This window comes from Carlito syrichta, unplaced genomic scaffold (genome assembly GCF_000164805.1).
Source record: "Carlito syrichta isolate Samal-C Ts95f unplaced genomic scaffold, Tarsius_syrichta-2.0.1 Scaffold118119, whole genome shotgun sequence".
Taxonomy (NCBI): Eukaryota; Metazoa; Chordata; class Mammalia; order Primates; family Tarsiidae; genus Carlito; species Carlito syrichta.
In genome coordinates, this window is record NW_007062215.1 from 136,594 (window position 1) to 152,008 (window position 15,415).

The 15,415-nt window shown below is 39.4% G+C and overlaps 1 protein-coding gene across 2 annotated transcripts in view; it reads left to right on the top strand.

Moving 5' to 3' along the window:
* ANKRD28 (ankyrin repeat domain 28) overlaps positions 1-15,415 on the top strand; it is a 123,601-nt gene that overhangs the window by 67,734 nt on the left and 40,452 nt on the right. The window contains exons 7-9 of one of the 2 annotated variants that reach the window (XM_008047912.2): positions 6,589-6,731; positions 9,904-10,116; positions 15,186-15,264. In XM_008047912.2, coding sequence (XP_008046103.2) covers positions 6,589-6,731; positions 9,904-10,116; positions 15,186-15,264 — 435 coding nt within the window. Of the gene's footprint in view, positions 1-6,588; positions 6,732-9,903; positions 10,117-10,323; positions 10,350-15,185; positions 15,265-15,415 lie in introns of those variants that run through there. The other variant, XM_021707478.1, reaches the window with a different exon arrangement.

The following is a 15,415-nucleotide window of genomic DNA, read 5'->3' on the forward strand; positions in this document are numbered from 1 at the left end:
TCATGCCTGTAACCCCAGCACTTTGGGAGGCCAAGGTGGAGGATTGCCTGAGCCCATGGGTTCAAGACCAACCTAGGCAACTTGGTGAGACCTCATCTCTACAATAAATCAAAAAATTCACCGGGCATGGTGGTGCGTGCCCATAGTTTCAACTACTTGGAAGGTTGAGGCAGAAGGATTGCCTGAGCCCAGCAGAGCAAGGCTGCGGTGGCCATGAGCATGCCGCTGCCCTCCAGCCTGGGTGACAGAGTGAGACTCATACTCAAAAAAAAAAAAGAAAGCATCATTTTATAGTTTGTTAACTTTATGTGCTCAGTCTTTATGAAGGGATTTTTAAAATGGTATCACAAGCAATTTCTTTAAAGTAGCAAATATTTATTGGGTGCTTGTTTTGTATATAATCCTGCTCTTGCCCAATGGAATATACCAAGAAATAGAACCTACAATCCTTTGAAGGTATATAATGTATTTGGAGACTAATACATACAAAGTAATTAAGAGTAATTAGTTATTCACTTTAAGAAACATCACAAGGCTTATATGGCTTCTAGGGAAAGAGATGACTGGGTTGCTCAGGGAAGATGGAATCTGACAAGGGCCTTCAGGGACTAGCAGTAGTGATGGGGTGGAGCCATAAAAGAAGCACATCCCACATAAGAAGAGACTCTCCTGAACAAGGACCCAGAGGTGGGAAGGATTGGGGAGAGGAAAAAAGTACTATATACTTGAATGTGTTTTTTTAAAAAAGTGAGAAGTTACAGAAGAAGAATGGTGGTTCTCTTACCTTCTAGATACTTGGTCCCCAGTCTGGCCTTTTTGTACAGTTGAGGGGGGGTGTTAAGACTAGTGCTGGCTAATGAGTTGAAAGCAGTGTCACTTCTGGGTTGAACGTTTAATTACCGATGAAGTCTGTTCCCCATTCCAGCATAGTGACCAGCCGCATTCAAAATGATGTCTGTTACATGAGCCTGACCCTTGAGTCACTGAGCAGAACCCTTCTCCTAACCTGTTACAGTATGAATGAGAAATAAAAGCGTTAGGGTTCTGAACTTTAATAGTTGGTTGTTAACCACAGCACAGTATAACCTAGCCTGTTCTGATTATTACAAGGGTAAACAGCAGACTAAGTTGGTTAAGAACATCTGGGGGAAATAATACAGGAAAAGAGGTTTGCAGCTGCATGTTCTAATTACCTAACATTCTTTAGGAACCAGCCCAGGTCATTCCCAGATTTACAAGTAGAAGATTCCAGTAAGGCAGAGAAATAGAAACTAATGTCTTATGCAGGTATATCTCAGAGATATTATGGGATTGATTCTAGACTATCATGAGGAAATAGCATCACAATAAAACAAGTCACACAAATTTTTTGGTTTCCCGGTTACATAAAAAATATGTTTAGGCCAAACACATTAGCCTCACTCCTGTAATCCCAGCATTTTGGGAGACTGAGGTGGGAGTATTGCTTGAGGCCAGAAGTTTTGGACTAGCCTGGGCGCTATAAGAAAGACCCTGTCTCTACAAAAAGTCTTCAGAACTTAGCCGAGTGTGGTTTTGTATACCTGTAGTCCTGGCTCCTAGGGAGGTTGAGGCTCACATGATCCTCCTGAGCCCAGTATTCAAGGTTGTGGTGAGCCATGATAGTACCACTGTACTCCATCCAGCCTGGGCAACAGAGCAAGCTCCTGTCTCAATGAATGACATGTTAATACTATATTTTAGTCTGTTGTGTGCAATAGCAGCATGTCTAAAAATAACAGTATATATAGCTGGTTAAAAAATATTTTATTATTAAAAACTGCTAACAATCATCCAAGTCTTCAGCAAGTTGTAATCTCTCTGCTGGTAAAGGGTTTTGCCTTAATGTAGATATTTGCTGAAGGTTGGGTGGCTATGGCAGTTTCTTAATAAAACAAAAATAAATTTGCCTCATCTCTGGACTCTTCCTTTCATGGACAGTTTCTGTGTAACATGTTGTGCTGTTTGATGGCACTTTACCCACATAATTTTTTTTCAAAACTGGAGTCAGTCTTCCCAAACCCTGCTTTGCTTTACCAACTAAGTTTTTGGAATATCCTAAGTCCTTTGTTGTCATTTCAATAATGTTCACAGCATCTTCACCAGAAGTAGGTTCCATCTCAAGAAATCACCTTTTTGTGCTCATCCATATAGAAGTAACTCCTCATTTGTTAAAGTTTTATCATGAAATTATAACAATTGAGTCACATCTTCTGACTTCGCTCTTAATTCTAGTTATCTTGCTATTTCCACCCTATCTACAGTACTTCCTGAGCTGAAGTCTTGAACCCCTCAAAGTAATCCATAAGGGTTAGAATAACTTCTTTCAAACTCCTGTAAATATTGATATTTTGCCCCTGCCCCACCTTCCCACTATGAATGTTCTTAATGGCAGCTAGAATGGTGAATCCTTACCAAAAGGTTTTCAGGTTTTTTGCCCAGATCCATCAGAGGAATCACTGTCTGTGGCATCTGTAGCCTTACAAAAAGCTTTTCTTGAATAATAAGACTTTGAAAGTCAAAATTGCTCTTTCATATGTGGGCCACAGAATTAATGTGTTAGCAGGCATGAAAACATTAATCTCCTTTTTTTCATCAGAGCTCTTGAGTGAACCGGTACTTTGTCAGTGAGCAGTAATATTTGAAAGAAATCTTTTTTTTTCTGAGTAGTAGATCTCAACAGTGGACTTTAAAGTATTCAGTAAAGAGATATGCTGTAAAGAGATATGCAGTCCTCCAGACTTTGTTCCATTTTAGAGCTCAGACAGTAGATTTAACATGATTTTGAAGGGCTCTGGGATTTTTTAGAATGGTAATGAGCACTGGCTTCAACTTAAAGTTACCAGCTGCATCAGCCCTTAACAAGAGAGTCAGCCTATCCTTTGAAGCTTTGGAGCTGGGCGTTGACTTCTCCTCTCTAGCTATGGAAGTCCTCGATGACATCTTCCAACAGAAGGCTGCTTCGTCTGCGCTGAAAATCTGTTGTTTAGTTTGCCCACCTTCATCGATGATCTCAGCTAGATCTTCTAGAGAACTTGCTGCAGCTTCTCCATCAGCACTTGCTGCTGACCTTGCACTTTGATGCCATGGTGACAGCTTCTTTTCTTCTTTCTTCTTTTCTTTTTTTGAGTCAGAGTCTCCATCACCCAGGCTGGAGTGCAGTGGGGCACGCTCACAAGCCACCACAGCCTCAACCTGTGATGTGGAGGCTCAGGTGACCCTTCTGCCTCAGCCTTCCAAGTAGCTGGAACCACAGGCACGTGCCACCGTGTCCAACTGATTTTGTTTATTTATTGTAGAGATGAGGTCTCACCAAGTTGCCCAGGATGGTCTTGAACTCCTGGGCTCAGGCAGTCCTTTCACCTCTGCCTCCCAAAGTGTTGGGATTATAGGAGCGAACCACTGTGCCCAGCCAGTTTCTTTCCTTAAGCCTCATGAACCAACCTCTGGTGGCTTCCAACTTTTCTTCTGTGGTTTCCTCACCTCTCTTAGCCTTCAGAGAATTGAAAAGAGGGAGGGCCTTGCTCTGGATTAGATTTTGGCTTAATAGAATGTTGTGACAGGTTTGATCTATCCAGACCACTCAAATTTTCTCCAGATCACTCAGACTTTCTCCAGATCAGCAGTAAGGCTATTTCATTTTCTTAATCATTCATGTGTTAACTGGAATAGTGCTTTTAATTTCCTTTAGAACATTTTCTTTGCATTTGCCACTTGGTAACTGGCACAAGAAGCCTTGTTTTTGGCGTGTTTCATTTGTCAGCATGCCTTCCTCAACAAGCTTAATAATTTTGAATTCAGAGGAATGATTGTGTAACCTTCTTTCACTTGAACACTCAGAGGCCACCATAGGGTTATGATTTGGTCTAATTTCAATATTGTTTGCATCTCAGGGAATAGAGAGGCCCAAAGAGAGGGAGACAGATGGAGGAATGGAGCAGTCACCATCTTATATGGGTACGGTTCATGGTGCCCCAAAACAATTACATTAGTAACATCAGAGATCGCTGATCAAAAATCGCCAGAACAAATATAATAATAATGAAGAGGTTTGAAATATTGTGAGGAATGCCAAAATGTGAAATAGAAACATGAAGTGAGCACAGGCTAATGGAGAAATGTTGCCAACAGACATGCTCGGCAGTCCTAGCCAGAGCAGTCAGGCAAGATAAAAAAAAATACAGGATATCCGAATTGGAAAAGAATAAATCAAGCCATCTCTGTTTGTCAGTGATATGCTCTTTTACTCGAAAATCCTGGAGACTCTTCAGAAGACTCCTGAGCTTAGTAAAACGAATCCAGTAAGGTGTTAGGTTATAAAAGCAACACATACAAATCAGTAGCACTGCTGTATACCAATAACAACCAAGCCGAGAGTAAAATTAAGGACTCAGTTCCATTTACATAGCTGCAAAAAAATAAAATGCCTAGGAATATATTTAACCAAGGAGTTGAAAGACCTGACCTCTCTGAGGAGAACTATAAAACACTGATGAAAGAAATTATAGAGGATACAAACAAATGGATAAACATCCCACTCTTACAGATTGAAAGAGTTAGCAGTGTTAAGATGATCATACTACCCAAAGAAATCTACAGAGTCAACACAATCTATATTAAACTACCAATGTCATTCTTCCCAGAATTAAAAAAAACAAAACCTAAAATTCATGTGGAACCAAAAAAGAGCTGAATAGCCAAGACAGTCCTAAGCAAACAGAACAAAGCTGGAGACATCACATTACCTGACTTCAAATTATACTACAAGGTTATAATAACCAAAGAAGCATGGTACTGGCACAAATATCATGACGCATGAACCAGTGGTACAGGATAAGAGAATCCAGAAATAAGCCCAAATGCCTACACCCAACTGATCTTTGACAAAGCATGCAAAAACATACACCAGAGAAGGGATACCCTATTCAGATGGCGCTGGGAGAATTGGATAGCCACATGCAAAAAAATTAAATCGTGTCCCTATCTCTCACTAATGCAAGCTGTATTGAAGACCTAAATGTCAGACCTGAAACCACAAAATCCTAGAGGAAAACCTAGGAAGAACTTCTGGTCGTTGACCTAGGCAAAGAATAAATGGCTAAGACAGCAAAAGCAAATGCAATAAAATCAAAAATGAACAAGACTTAATTAAACTGAAAATCTTCTGCAAAACAAAAGAAATAAACAGAGTAACCTATTAGCAGGAGAAGGTAGTCACAAACAATACATCTGATAGAGGACTAACATCCAGAATCTACAAAGAGCTCAAACAAATCAGCAAGAAAAAATAAAAATAGCTCCATTAAAAAATGGGCCAATGACATGAACAGACGTCTCTCAAAAGAAGATATCCAAACGGCCAACAAACCTGGAAAAATGCTCAATATTACTAATTGTCAGGGAAGTTAGATACCAGATTATACCAGTCAGAATGACCATTATTAAAAAAACAAAAAAATAGATGTTGGTGTGTATGCAGTGAAAAGGGAATGCTCATGTGCTTTTAGTGGAGATGTAACTTGGTATGAGCTCTGAGAAAATCAGTGTGGAGATTTCTCAAAAAACTTAACAGTTGATTTTTCTATTTGATCCAGCAGTCCCAGGACTGGGTATCTACCCAACGGAACAGAGGTCATTATACAGAAAAGACACCTGCACTGAGATGTTTATTGCAGTACAATTCACAATTGCAAAGATGTAGTATGACCCTAAATGCCTATCATCTGATCAGTGGATAATGAAAATATAGTGTATATATATATACCATGGAATGCTCCCCTGTAAGAAAGAACAAAATTATGACTTCTGCAGCAACTTGGATGGAATTAGAGACCATTGTCCTAAGTGGAGTAATGCAGGAAAAGAATACCGAGTATTGCATGCTCTCATTTATAAGTGAAAACTAAGCTAATGGTCTGCAAAGGTGTATAGAATGACATAAAGGACATTGGAGACTCGGAAAGGGGGACATGAAACATTCGCTGCTGGGTGCAGTGTGCATAATGGGAGTGACAGATACACTTAAAGCCCAGACTTCTTTATACAAAATAGCCATGAAATAAAAAATCAAAGCGCTACTAAAATTAAAGTCATGCTCAGTGCAGGGTTGCCACAGACCTTCTATTTGTGAAAACCAGATTCAGTATTTGCAGAGCACAATATAGCACATAAAACAAGGTATACCAGCATTAGAGATAAAAAACTGAGTTCATAATACCTGCTACAATGTAAATAATCATTATGCTGCATCTTAAATTTATTTTTTCAAATATTTTCACTCTGCAGTTGGTTGGATCTGTAGATGTAGAACTAACATGTGGAGGACCAACATTATTTTTAGTTATATATTTAGTTATTATAATTTAGGGACAACAGTTATCAAAATTATTCTGAATTCTTTATGTTTTCCTTCTATCCTCTCTCAAGTTATAGCGTGATTTACTGGTGACTTATCATGCATTACATAGTTGGTTTGCATTTTTTCAATTTCTTTAAAGGTATTCAGGTTTATATTTAACATTTTTCGTACGTTCATCCTTTTTATTTTTTTCTTCAAAAACACATTTTTAGGTCACATTGAAGTAGTGAAATTGCTTGTGGCGCATGGAGCTGAAGTGACGTGCAAGGATAAGAAATCATACACGCCTCTCCACGCTGCAGCCTCCAGTGGAATGATCAGCGTTGTCAAGTACCTTCTAGATCTTGGAGTGGATGTAGGTGTATGGACCAAACAGGTTCAATCATGGAGCATTTTTATTTTTATTGTTGACAGAAGGTCTTTCAGGTTTAAGAGATGTTTTATACAGTAATGTTTTTGTCTTTTAACTGTGTATCGGAAGTCCTTAATGTAACCTCTGGTCACTGATTTTTTTTTTTGCCAAGTCTTGTGAATAGTCAAAGAATGTTCAGAGGCAAAATACATTCCAAAGATGTGTGGTTGATTTCCAGTGTTTCTTCTTTATCCCTTTCTAGGCTCTATAGTTCCACTTCATCTATGGGAACCAGTAGATGTGATGCGCCTGGGCTAGGTAGCTGGGTTGTGTTTGTCTTTTTTGTCTCATCTGATACGCTCTTTAAATGACCAGCAGTTGGTATTACAGGATATTAGCAAGAGCTAGGCGGGGAAACAGGAGGCTTTTGCCCACCAAGCAAAGTGTTCCTTACTATATAATCTGTTTTCTTAAAAAGGGATGTTTCTTTATCTGGATATAGTTAGTTCCTGAATTGAGATAGCTTAGGATTCCTGTAGCTTTCACAGGCCATCTTCTAAAAACACACATTGGCTGGACACGGTGGCTCAAGCCTGTAATCCCAGCACTATGGGAGGCCAAGGCGAGAGGATTGCCGAGTCCAGGGGTTCGAGACCAGCCTGGGCAACTTGACAAGACCTCATCTCTACAATAAATCAAAAACTAAGCCGATGTGGTAGCGCGCTCCTGTAGTTCCAGCTACTTGGAAGGCTGAGGCGGAAGGATTGCCTGAGCCCAGCAGGTCGATGCTGGAGTGGCTGTGAGCATGCCATGGCAGTCCAGCCTGGGCGACAGAGTGAGACTCCAACTCAGAAAACACACATACACTCTCTCATAATTTTTCTTCCCCTCTTAGCATTTATTTTTGTATTTTAGAAACGGTCTCGCTCTGTCTCCCAGGCTGGAGTGCAGTAGCGCTGTTATAGCTCACTGCAGCCTTCAACTCCTGGGCTCAAGTGATCCTTCTTCCTCAACTTCCCAAGTAGGTAATACTACAGCTATGCACCACTATGCCTGGCTAATTTTTTTGTAGAGATAGTGTCTCGCTATGTTGCCCAGGCCGGTCTCAAGAAATCCTGGCCTCAAGCAAGGAGTCCTCCCCCCATGACCTCCCAAGTTGGCATGATTACAGGCATAAGCCACTGGGCCAGGCCCATGCTTAACACATTTACTCTGATTTTAGGTAGAATTCTGACACAGTCACTGGTTCTTCATAACAGAAAGTGAGTGGAGAGAGGATAAGATTCTGTTAGAGGAAGGCAGTTTAGAGAACTACAAAAACCTAAGAAAAAGTAGGTGGTAGTCTGATTGGACAAAAAATTATGTGACTGAATTGTAGGACTAGCTGGACTCTCAATTTGAGGACCACATGAAACTGCCTGAAACAAGCTTGTAAGTATTGAAAATGTGGGCATCACAAGAAAAAGTTGGAAACGTTCATATATATTGTTACTCTGTAGGATCTTTAAAATGCAAAAGAGAGACAGGTTTCACTTCAGCTCGAGAATTTTCTGTAGATCTTTTCAAGCAGAGTAAAACGATGCCTTGAAAGACACAGAGCCCTGATCTAGATAAGTGAGGCAACCTTGTTTCTGGTCACTGTTTTAAGTCCCTCCTCGTATGGCTTAACTCGGGCTGCTCTGTGTTACTCAAAGTAAGCCGTCAGACTTCCAGTCTTTTAGTGACATATGTCCTCCACTTCCGTGGTTTTTTAGTTTCCTAGGGGTACCATAACAAATTCCACAAACTGGGGTACTAAAAACAACAGAAATTTGATCTCTCAGTGTTCTAGAGTATAGGCATTCTAAATCAAGATGTCAGCAAGTTGGTTCCTTCTGGAGCCTCTTAGGGAGAATCTTTTCAGTGTTTCTCTGCTGGCTTTGGTTACAGCATCCAGGTACATTGATTAAAATTGCATACAGTTTTTTACTTCCTCCAATTTCTGTTATGAGTGATCTCAGAAAAGAGAATATTAGTTAAAGTGGCAATAAGGGGGAAGTCAAATACAAGATTGGGAGAGAGTCTTCACACAAGGCTACCATCACTTACACCACTACAGGTTGAGGGGGGCTTCTGAAACCATTTTAATAATGGTCTCCTAATTCAGGAGAAGGGCTCACATTACGCCCTAAAAGCTGTGTACTTACAGTAGCAGTTTATTGCAGGGACAGGATACAAATTAAGCTCAGCCAGAGCTGAGTCTCCTCCTCTGGAATTAGGACACATTCCCTTCCAGCGTCCATGTGTGGCAGTCATTGTGCACGAAGCTTTTCTACCTGACCTCTGTCTTCAGTTCTGCTGGGGCTCCACTCCCTAGGTGCAATTGCTCGGTTTCCATCTCTAAGTACCCAGGTACCTCGTGATCCAGAGCAGGAGCACTGCTGCCAGAGTTACCATAGATGACCTCCCTGAAGCCAGGGCAAAGGCCAGACTTCCCCTTGGACAAGGTCAAATCCTTTACTTCCTGGAATTCCTATAAACTGTGAAGTACTCCCTTACTTTATTTTATTTATTAGAAGCAGAAAAGAAAAAAGACTTGAATTTGAGTCTCATGAATTATTTCTCATTCTTGCCTTGTGATAAAATACCAACATGTGAAGCAGGAAAATATTTAGAGCCAGATTTGTAGCAAAACATGATCAATAAGTAGAAGAGCGTGCCACTTGATTTTTGAACATGTGATCTGTGCTTCATCACTAAAGCTAGTCTTTTTTCATGGCAAAGGGAAGACATGGAAAGCATGCATGTTATTGAATATACCTGAGAGCCTTCAGTTTGTGTTCACTTTACATGATTCTTTGAATTAGTTCTGTAGTCATTCCCTTACCTGGAGGGCTTTCAAGCACACACTATTTTGGTTTTCATTTTCCTAAAATATCTCTGTGGGTATCATTCAATCTCATCATGAGGTAGACATTGTATATGCAAATTATGTTCCCTGAATGTACAAAATCTGTATAACCCCAAAATGCTTGTTGTTAATGTTGATTATTTTAAATGAGCTGTAGACTTAGAAGCCTCATCTGTGTATTTGTCTCACTTTTATAATTTGACTACAATCACGAGGTTGCTAAAATAGCTCACCACAACAATAATTAGCTGCTTCTTTAACCTTCACGTTTTCCCCTTCCAATAGATGAATGAACCAAATGCCTATGGAAATACACCTCTTCATGTGGCTTGCTATAATGGACAGGATGTTGTAGTGAATGAGCTTATAGACTGTGGTGCTGTTGTGAATCAGAAGAATGAAAAGGGATTTACGCCTTTGCACTTTGCCGCTGCGTCAACACATGGAGCACTGTGTTTAGAGCTGCTGGTTGGCAACGGGGCTGATGTCAACATGAAGGTATGAACAGAAGCAGAATCCAACCTTACGTGTTTAGGATTTCACTGTTAACTCAAGATGTGGATGAATCTTGAAGATACTGTGCTACATGAAAGCCTTGCACAAGGGTATATACGCTCCTTCCATCTATGAAGGTTCTAGAACAGATGAAGTTCTATTTATATGGGGTTCCAGAATCCATAGTTGAAAGAAAATCAGGCCAATTGTTGCTTCTGAGAGACGGGATCTACTGGGTAAGGAACACGAGGGAACTTTCTGGGATGAGGGTGATGTTTTGTGTTTTGGCAGAGCTTTGTATTATATAGATGAGGTGACTCATAAGGTTGTACGTTTATATGCTTTACTGCGTGTACATTTTCTCTGAGAAGAAAAAAGACCTAAGCAGATGTTGAGCCTTGAACCCTATTTCATGATATGCATACCAAGGTGTTTAGAGGTGACATGTAGTGATGTCTGCAACTAATTTTAAAGAACATCAAATAATTGGGTGAATGATAGATGGGTATATCATAAAGACCATACAGTAAAACATAAATGGTAGACTCTAGATAGTATGTACATGAATGTTTTCTCTCTAAGTCTTTTGACGTTTTTCAGTATTTCTCTTTAGAAATTTTTCATACTATTAGGGAAAAAAGCAATATCAGTATGTAAGCATTTGGGTTTTATGTGAGAATTTTTTCCATGTGTGGTGGCTCATACCTGTAATCCCAGCATTTTGGGAGAGTTTTACCATAGCATTGCTTTAGCCCAGGAGTTTGGGGTCACAGTGAACTGTGATCACTCCAACCTAGGTGACAGCAAGACCCAATCTCAAAGGAATGAATGAATGTGCTTTCACTGTACAATTCTGTGACAAAGCACATGCTATTATGGTTTGGAGCATTGCTATTTTATAATGCATAATCGTCATTTTAGATTTTCTAAGATGCTTTCACTAGTTGTTTCTGTATTAATTTATCAATTCTTACTTTCAGCACTTGCCAAACCGTATCTTATGGTATGAAGACAAGGAAACCACAAACAAAATTAAACCATTTAGGTTTCATAAAAACATTTAAGCTTAAACTGTGGTTTTCAGAGTGTTTTAATCACATTAGATTTCAGCTCCTTCTGCAGGTTTATGAACCAGTGGCTTTCAGGCTGACAGAGAAAGGAGTCCGTTTTCTTCCCTAACTTCATTGGAGCCTTTAATGATGCCACTGACCCACTCTGCCAGTGGGAGCAGCATCAAGTCCATGTGCAGTTAGGTCATTGCTTGAAATTGCCCTCTCTCACCTAAGGGACCAAGGAGGGGTGTGAGGTGTCATAAAGAGTCCCTATTATGCTTAGGGTTAATCTGTGCCTTGTTTAAAGTTTCAGTTCTCAATCAAATCGCCTGCTAACACTTTTTAAAAAAAACATATAGGCAATTACTAAGAAATTTATTAATGATGAGTTTGGACTGCCTTTTTTTTTTTTTTTTTTTTTAGTTGAATTCTCACCCTGTTGCCTAGACTGTTGTGCAGTGGCACAATCATGGCTCACTGCACCCTCAAACTGCTGGGCTCAAGCAAACCTCCTACCTCAACCTCCCAAGTAACTGGGATTATAGGTGGTTAATTTTTCAATTTTTTTGTAGAGACAAGGTCTTGCTATGTTGCCTAAGCTGATCTTGAATTCCTGGGCTCAAGCAATTCTCTCACCTCGGCCTCAAAGTGCTGAGATTGTAGGCGTGATCCACCATGCCCAGTTGAACTGCTTATTTTAATTTGAAGAATTCCTGTTGTTTAGACAGTCAAAACCCAGAAAAATATCTAAACTCTGTAAGGAGAAAAAGTTAGTTACTTTTTTCCTAAAGGCTCAGTAATATATTTTTGTTGAAAATTAGGATATTTTAAAAATAAAAATTTAGAAATTATCTTTACATTCTCAAAATCAAGGATCACAACCTAAAACTTTTTTCAGTCTCTGTGAGACCTATTTATGACAAAGTGTCCATAGTGAAAATCATTTTTTTGTATTCACTCTCAAGTGTCATTTATTTGTTTATGTGGTGTTTGCTGTCTTTGAAGGCTAGAGATTAGCTTTCGTGTTTTATATGTGCCATTTAGGCATGATACTTAATACAAATTGATGATAATGAGTCACTTGATTCATGTCAGTATTGCATGATTGACTATCGTACCTGTGGTTGTTTTTTTTAAGTCTGTATTTTCTTTTGAAATTTAGACTTGAGGATCTGTTGTGTAAGAGGCTCACTTAGCCGGGCTTGGTGACTCAGCCTGTAATCCCGCGCCTTGGGAGGCTGAGGTGAGTGGATTGCCTGAGCCCGTGGGTTCGAGACCTGCCTGGGCAACTTGGCGAGACCTCATCTCTACAATAAATCAAAAAATTAGCCGGGCGTGGTAGCATGCGCCTGTAATTCCAGCTACTTGGAAGGCTGAGGCGGAAGGATCGCCAGAGCCCAGCATGTCGAGGCTGCAGGGGCCGGGACTGGCCACTGCACTCCAGTCTGGGCAACAGAGTAAGACTCCAACTCAAAAAAAAGAAGAAAAAAAAAAAGAGGCTCACTTATAGTAAAATGCTGAGACCAGCAGTCCTGTTTGAATTGACCGCCATAATGATTTATAAAATTTGGTGATGGACTTCATATACGACAAGGGAATTTTTTAGCAAAGGGGTTAAGATATCTTTAAGTAGATGTGAAGGCGATAGACTATCTAAATAGATTTCATGAGAGTTGCCTTGATCTTGCCTCAGGCTATATGACATCCCATTTATGTAGAATTGTCCAATATTTTATATTGTGCAATTATTTTATTGCCAAGTTCTGTTGAACCACGTTTTCCATGCTGAAGACGTCTAAGGTCCCTTCCAGCTCTGCAGTTACACAAAAATTGTTGATAACTGTGCATTTTCAACTGCAAAAACATGTTCATTCCTAACACCTGCATTTCTTGTATTTATCAAATCTGTGTTTATTGATGGACTGAAGGGACACCCAACCTTGTTCTTTGCCATAAAACTTTAAGCCTGCTAACCCTTGTGCTCCTGCAACAGTGCCTCTTTCTGCTCGCTTCCTCTTTTCCTCCTACCCTGTTCTCCATTATGTTGTTTCTCACTTTGATCAAACTATAGATGACTAGAAATTGGAACGTGAACTTAAGTTTATAAATCCGCTTCTCGGTTTTGAACTAGTTGTCTTGCAAAGTGGTCAAGGTAAAACACATGGGTTTGCAAGGCAGCACAGGTCTGGTTTGTGACTTGGCTGACTGTGTGGATTGCCTGACTGCAGATTACCTCACTTGCGTGCACACCTTTTCCCTGCACTTGAACTGTCGTTATAAGCTATAGTTCTATCTTCATATTTCATCGTTTTATGAATTCACATTTCATTGCAAGTTTTGTTTTGTTGTTTTTCTTGTCTGTAAAAAGTGACTATAGGTAAAAGATTTAACATTAAAAATTAAGCTATGTCGGCGGGGTGCAGTGGCTCACGCTTGTAATCCCAGCACTTTGGGAGTCTGGGGAGGAGGATCGCTTGAGCCCAGGAGTTTGAGTCGAGCCCAAGAGTTTGAGTCGAGCCTGGGCAACATAGTGAGGCCTTGTCTCTACACACACCCAAAAAAAATCAAAAAATCAAAAAATTAACCGAGTGTGGTGGTGCACATCTGTAGTCCCAACTACTCTGGAGGCTGAGGTGGAAGATCGCCTGAGCCCAGGAGGCCAAAGCTGCACTGAGCTGTGATTGTGCCACTACACTTCTGGTCTGGGTGATAGAGTTGAGACCCTGACTCAAAAGAAAAAAAATAAGATATGTCATATGGGAAACGTTCTCAACAGGCAAACTGGAATCCTTTTGTTAAAATTCTTTTGTGTACTTTTTTTCTGGTTGAGAGAATAACAACTAGCACATTAAACAATAATGATAACATAAAAATGATGTTTTATATTGTCATTAGCACTGGTGTGTCATGTAGGTATTTTACAAAGATTATTTACTCTGTACAACAGATCAGTGACATATAGATGGTATTGTCCTCATTTTCAGTTGAGGAAGTGAAGCCACAAAAAAGTTAGGCAATGTTTCTAAAATGCTGCTTGTGATAAGTGGCAGAAATGCGTTTCCTCAGGTGATTCTGACTCTCCAGAGCTCATGTATGCCTCCTCTTGGCCTTCTCTCTCCCTTCTCACTTCATCTCCAAAAAGTGAGAAATTATTTCTTTTAGTTTATTTGCCAGTTAAATGGCCTGTTTACTTGAAAAAGTCATACAAAGTTATGGAGTCAATGACCTAGGTAGATATTTGTGATGTTCTAATACTCTATTATTACAATGGCGTGAGGACTTCTTGAGGACATCTACATTGTACAATGTTGATATAAACTTAGGCTACCCATCACATTTCACTTTTAGAACATGTCAGAAGGCATGCTGAATATTGCTGTGAGCTTCAGAATTGCAAAATGGCTTCTTTTCTTTACGTTGGTCACGTGTATGTTTTTATTAACCAAAAAATTTTCAGGAAGACAAAAAAGAGCATCTAACTTGGGCAGGGATTGTTTTTCTTCCTATGTTGAACTTCTTTAGAATTTCTATATGAATTATAAATATGCACAGCCAATCTGATTTATTAATTAGCTTGAGAAAATGACTAACAATATCTGTTATAAATAATTATAAACAAATTAATAGAGGCAGTTTATTTATCCACACAAAGTTCATGAAGTTAATTCTGATACTTTTCCTTTGTCAAAGAAGGATTCAGGATTTCTTATAACGAATACATCGTAACAGTGTGAAACTCTTGAGTCTGAAACTTGCAAAGCACATCTTGTCTGTACCCCTCCCCACTTATAAACTGTAGGCATAGAGTTTTTGTATATTTGTGCTTCATGATGCACATAGTAACAAAGATTAGTTTATAATTTTGAGCAGCTGTTTTACCTCCATAGGCTTTATTAAACCTAATGTTTGTGATAGTTATAGAAAATAAAGATGAAAGCAGATATTCCAAATAAAACTAATGATTACCTCTTATGAATATAACGGAGTAATTTAGATTTTTCTTTTGTTTGATTATTTCAGAGCAAAGATGGGAAAACCCCACTGCACATGACTGCCCTCCATGGTAGATTCTCCAGATCACAAACCATTATCCAGAGTGGTAAAAAGTATTTCTGTTTGTTTGTTTTCTTAAATGTAGTAAAAACATCCACCAAATGAATGGTATTGATGACTTGTTATAATAGTCTATATATTTTTAATACATGATTTCAGATCTCATGAAAATAATTTTTTTTTTTTTTTTTTTTTTT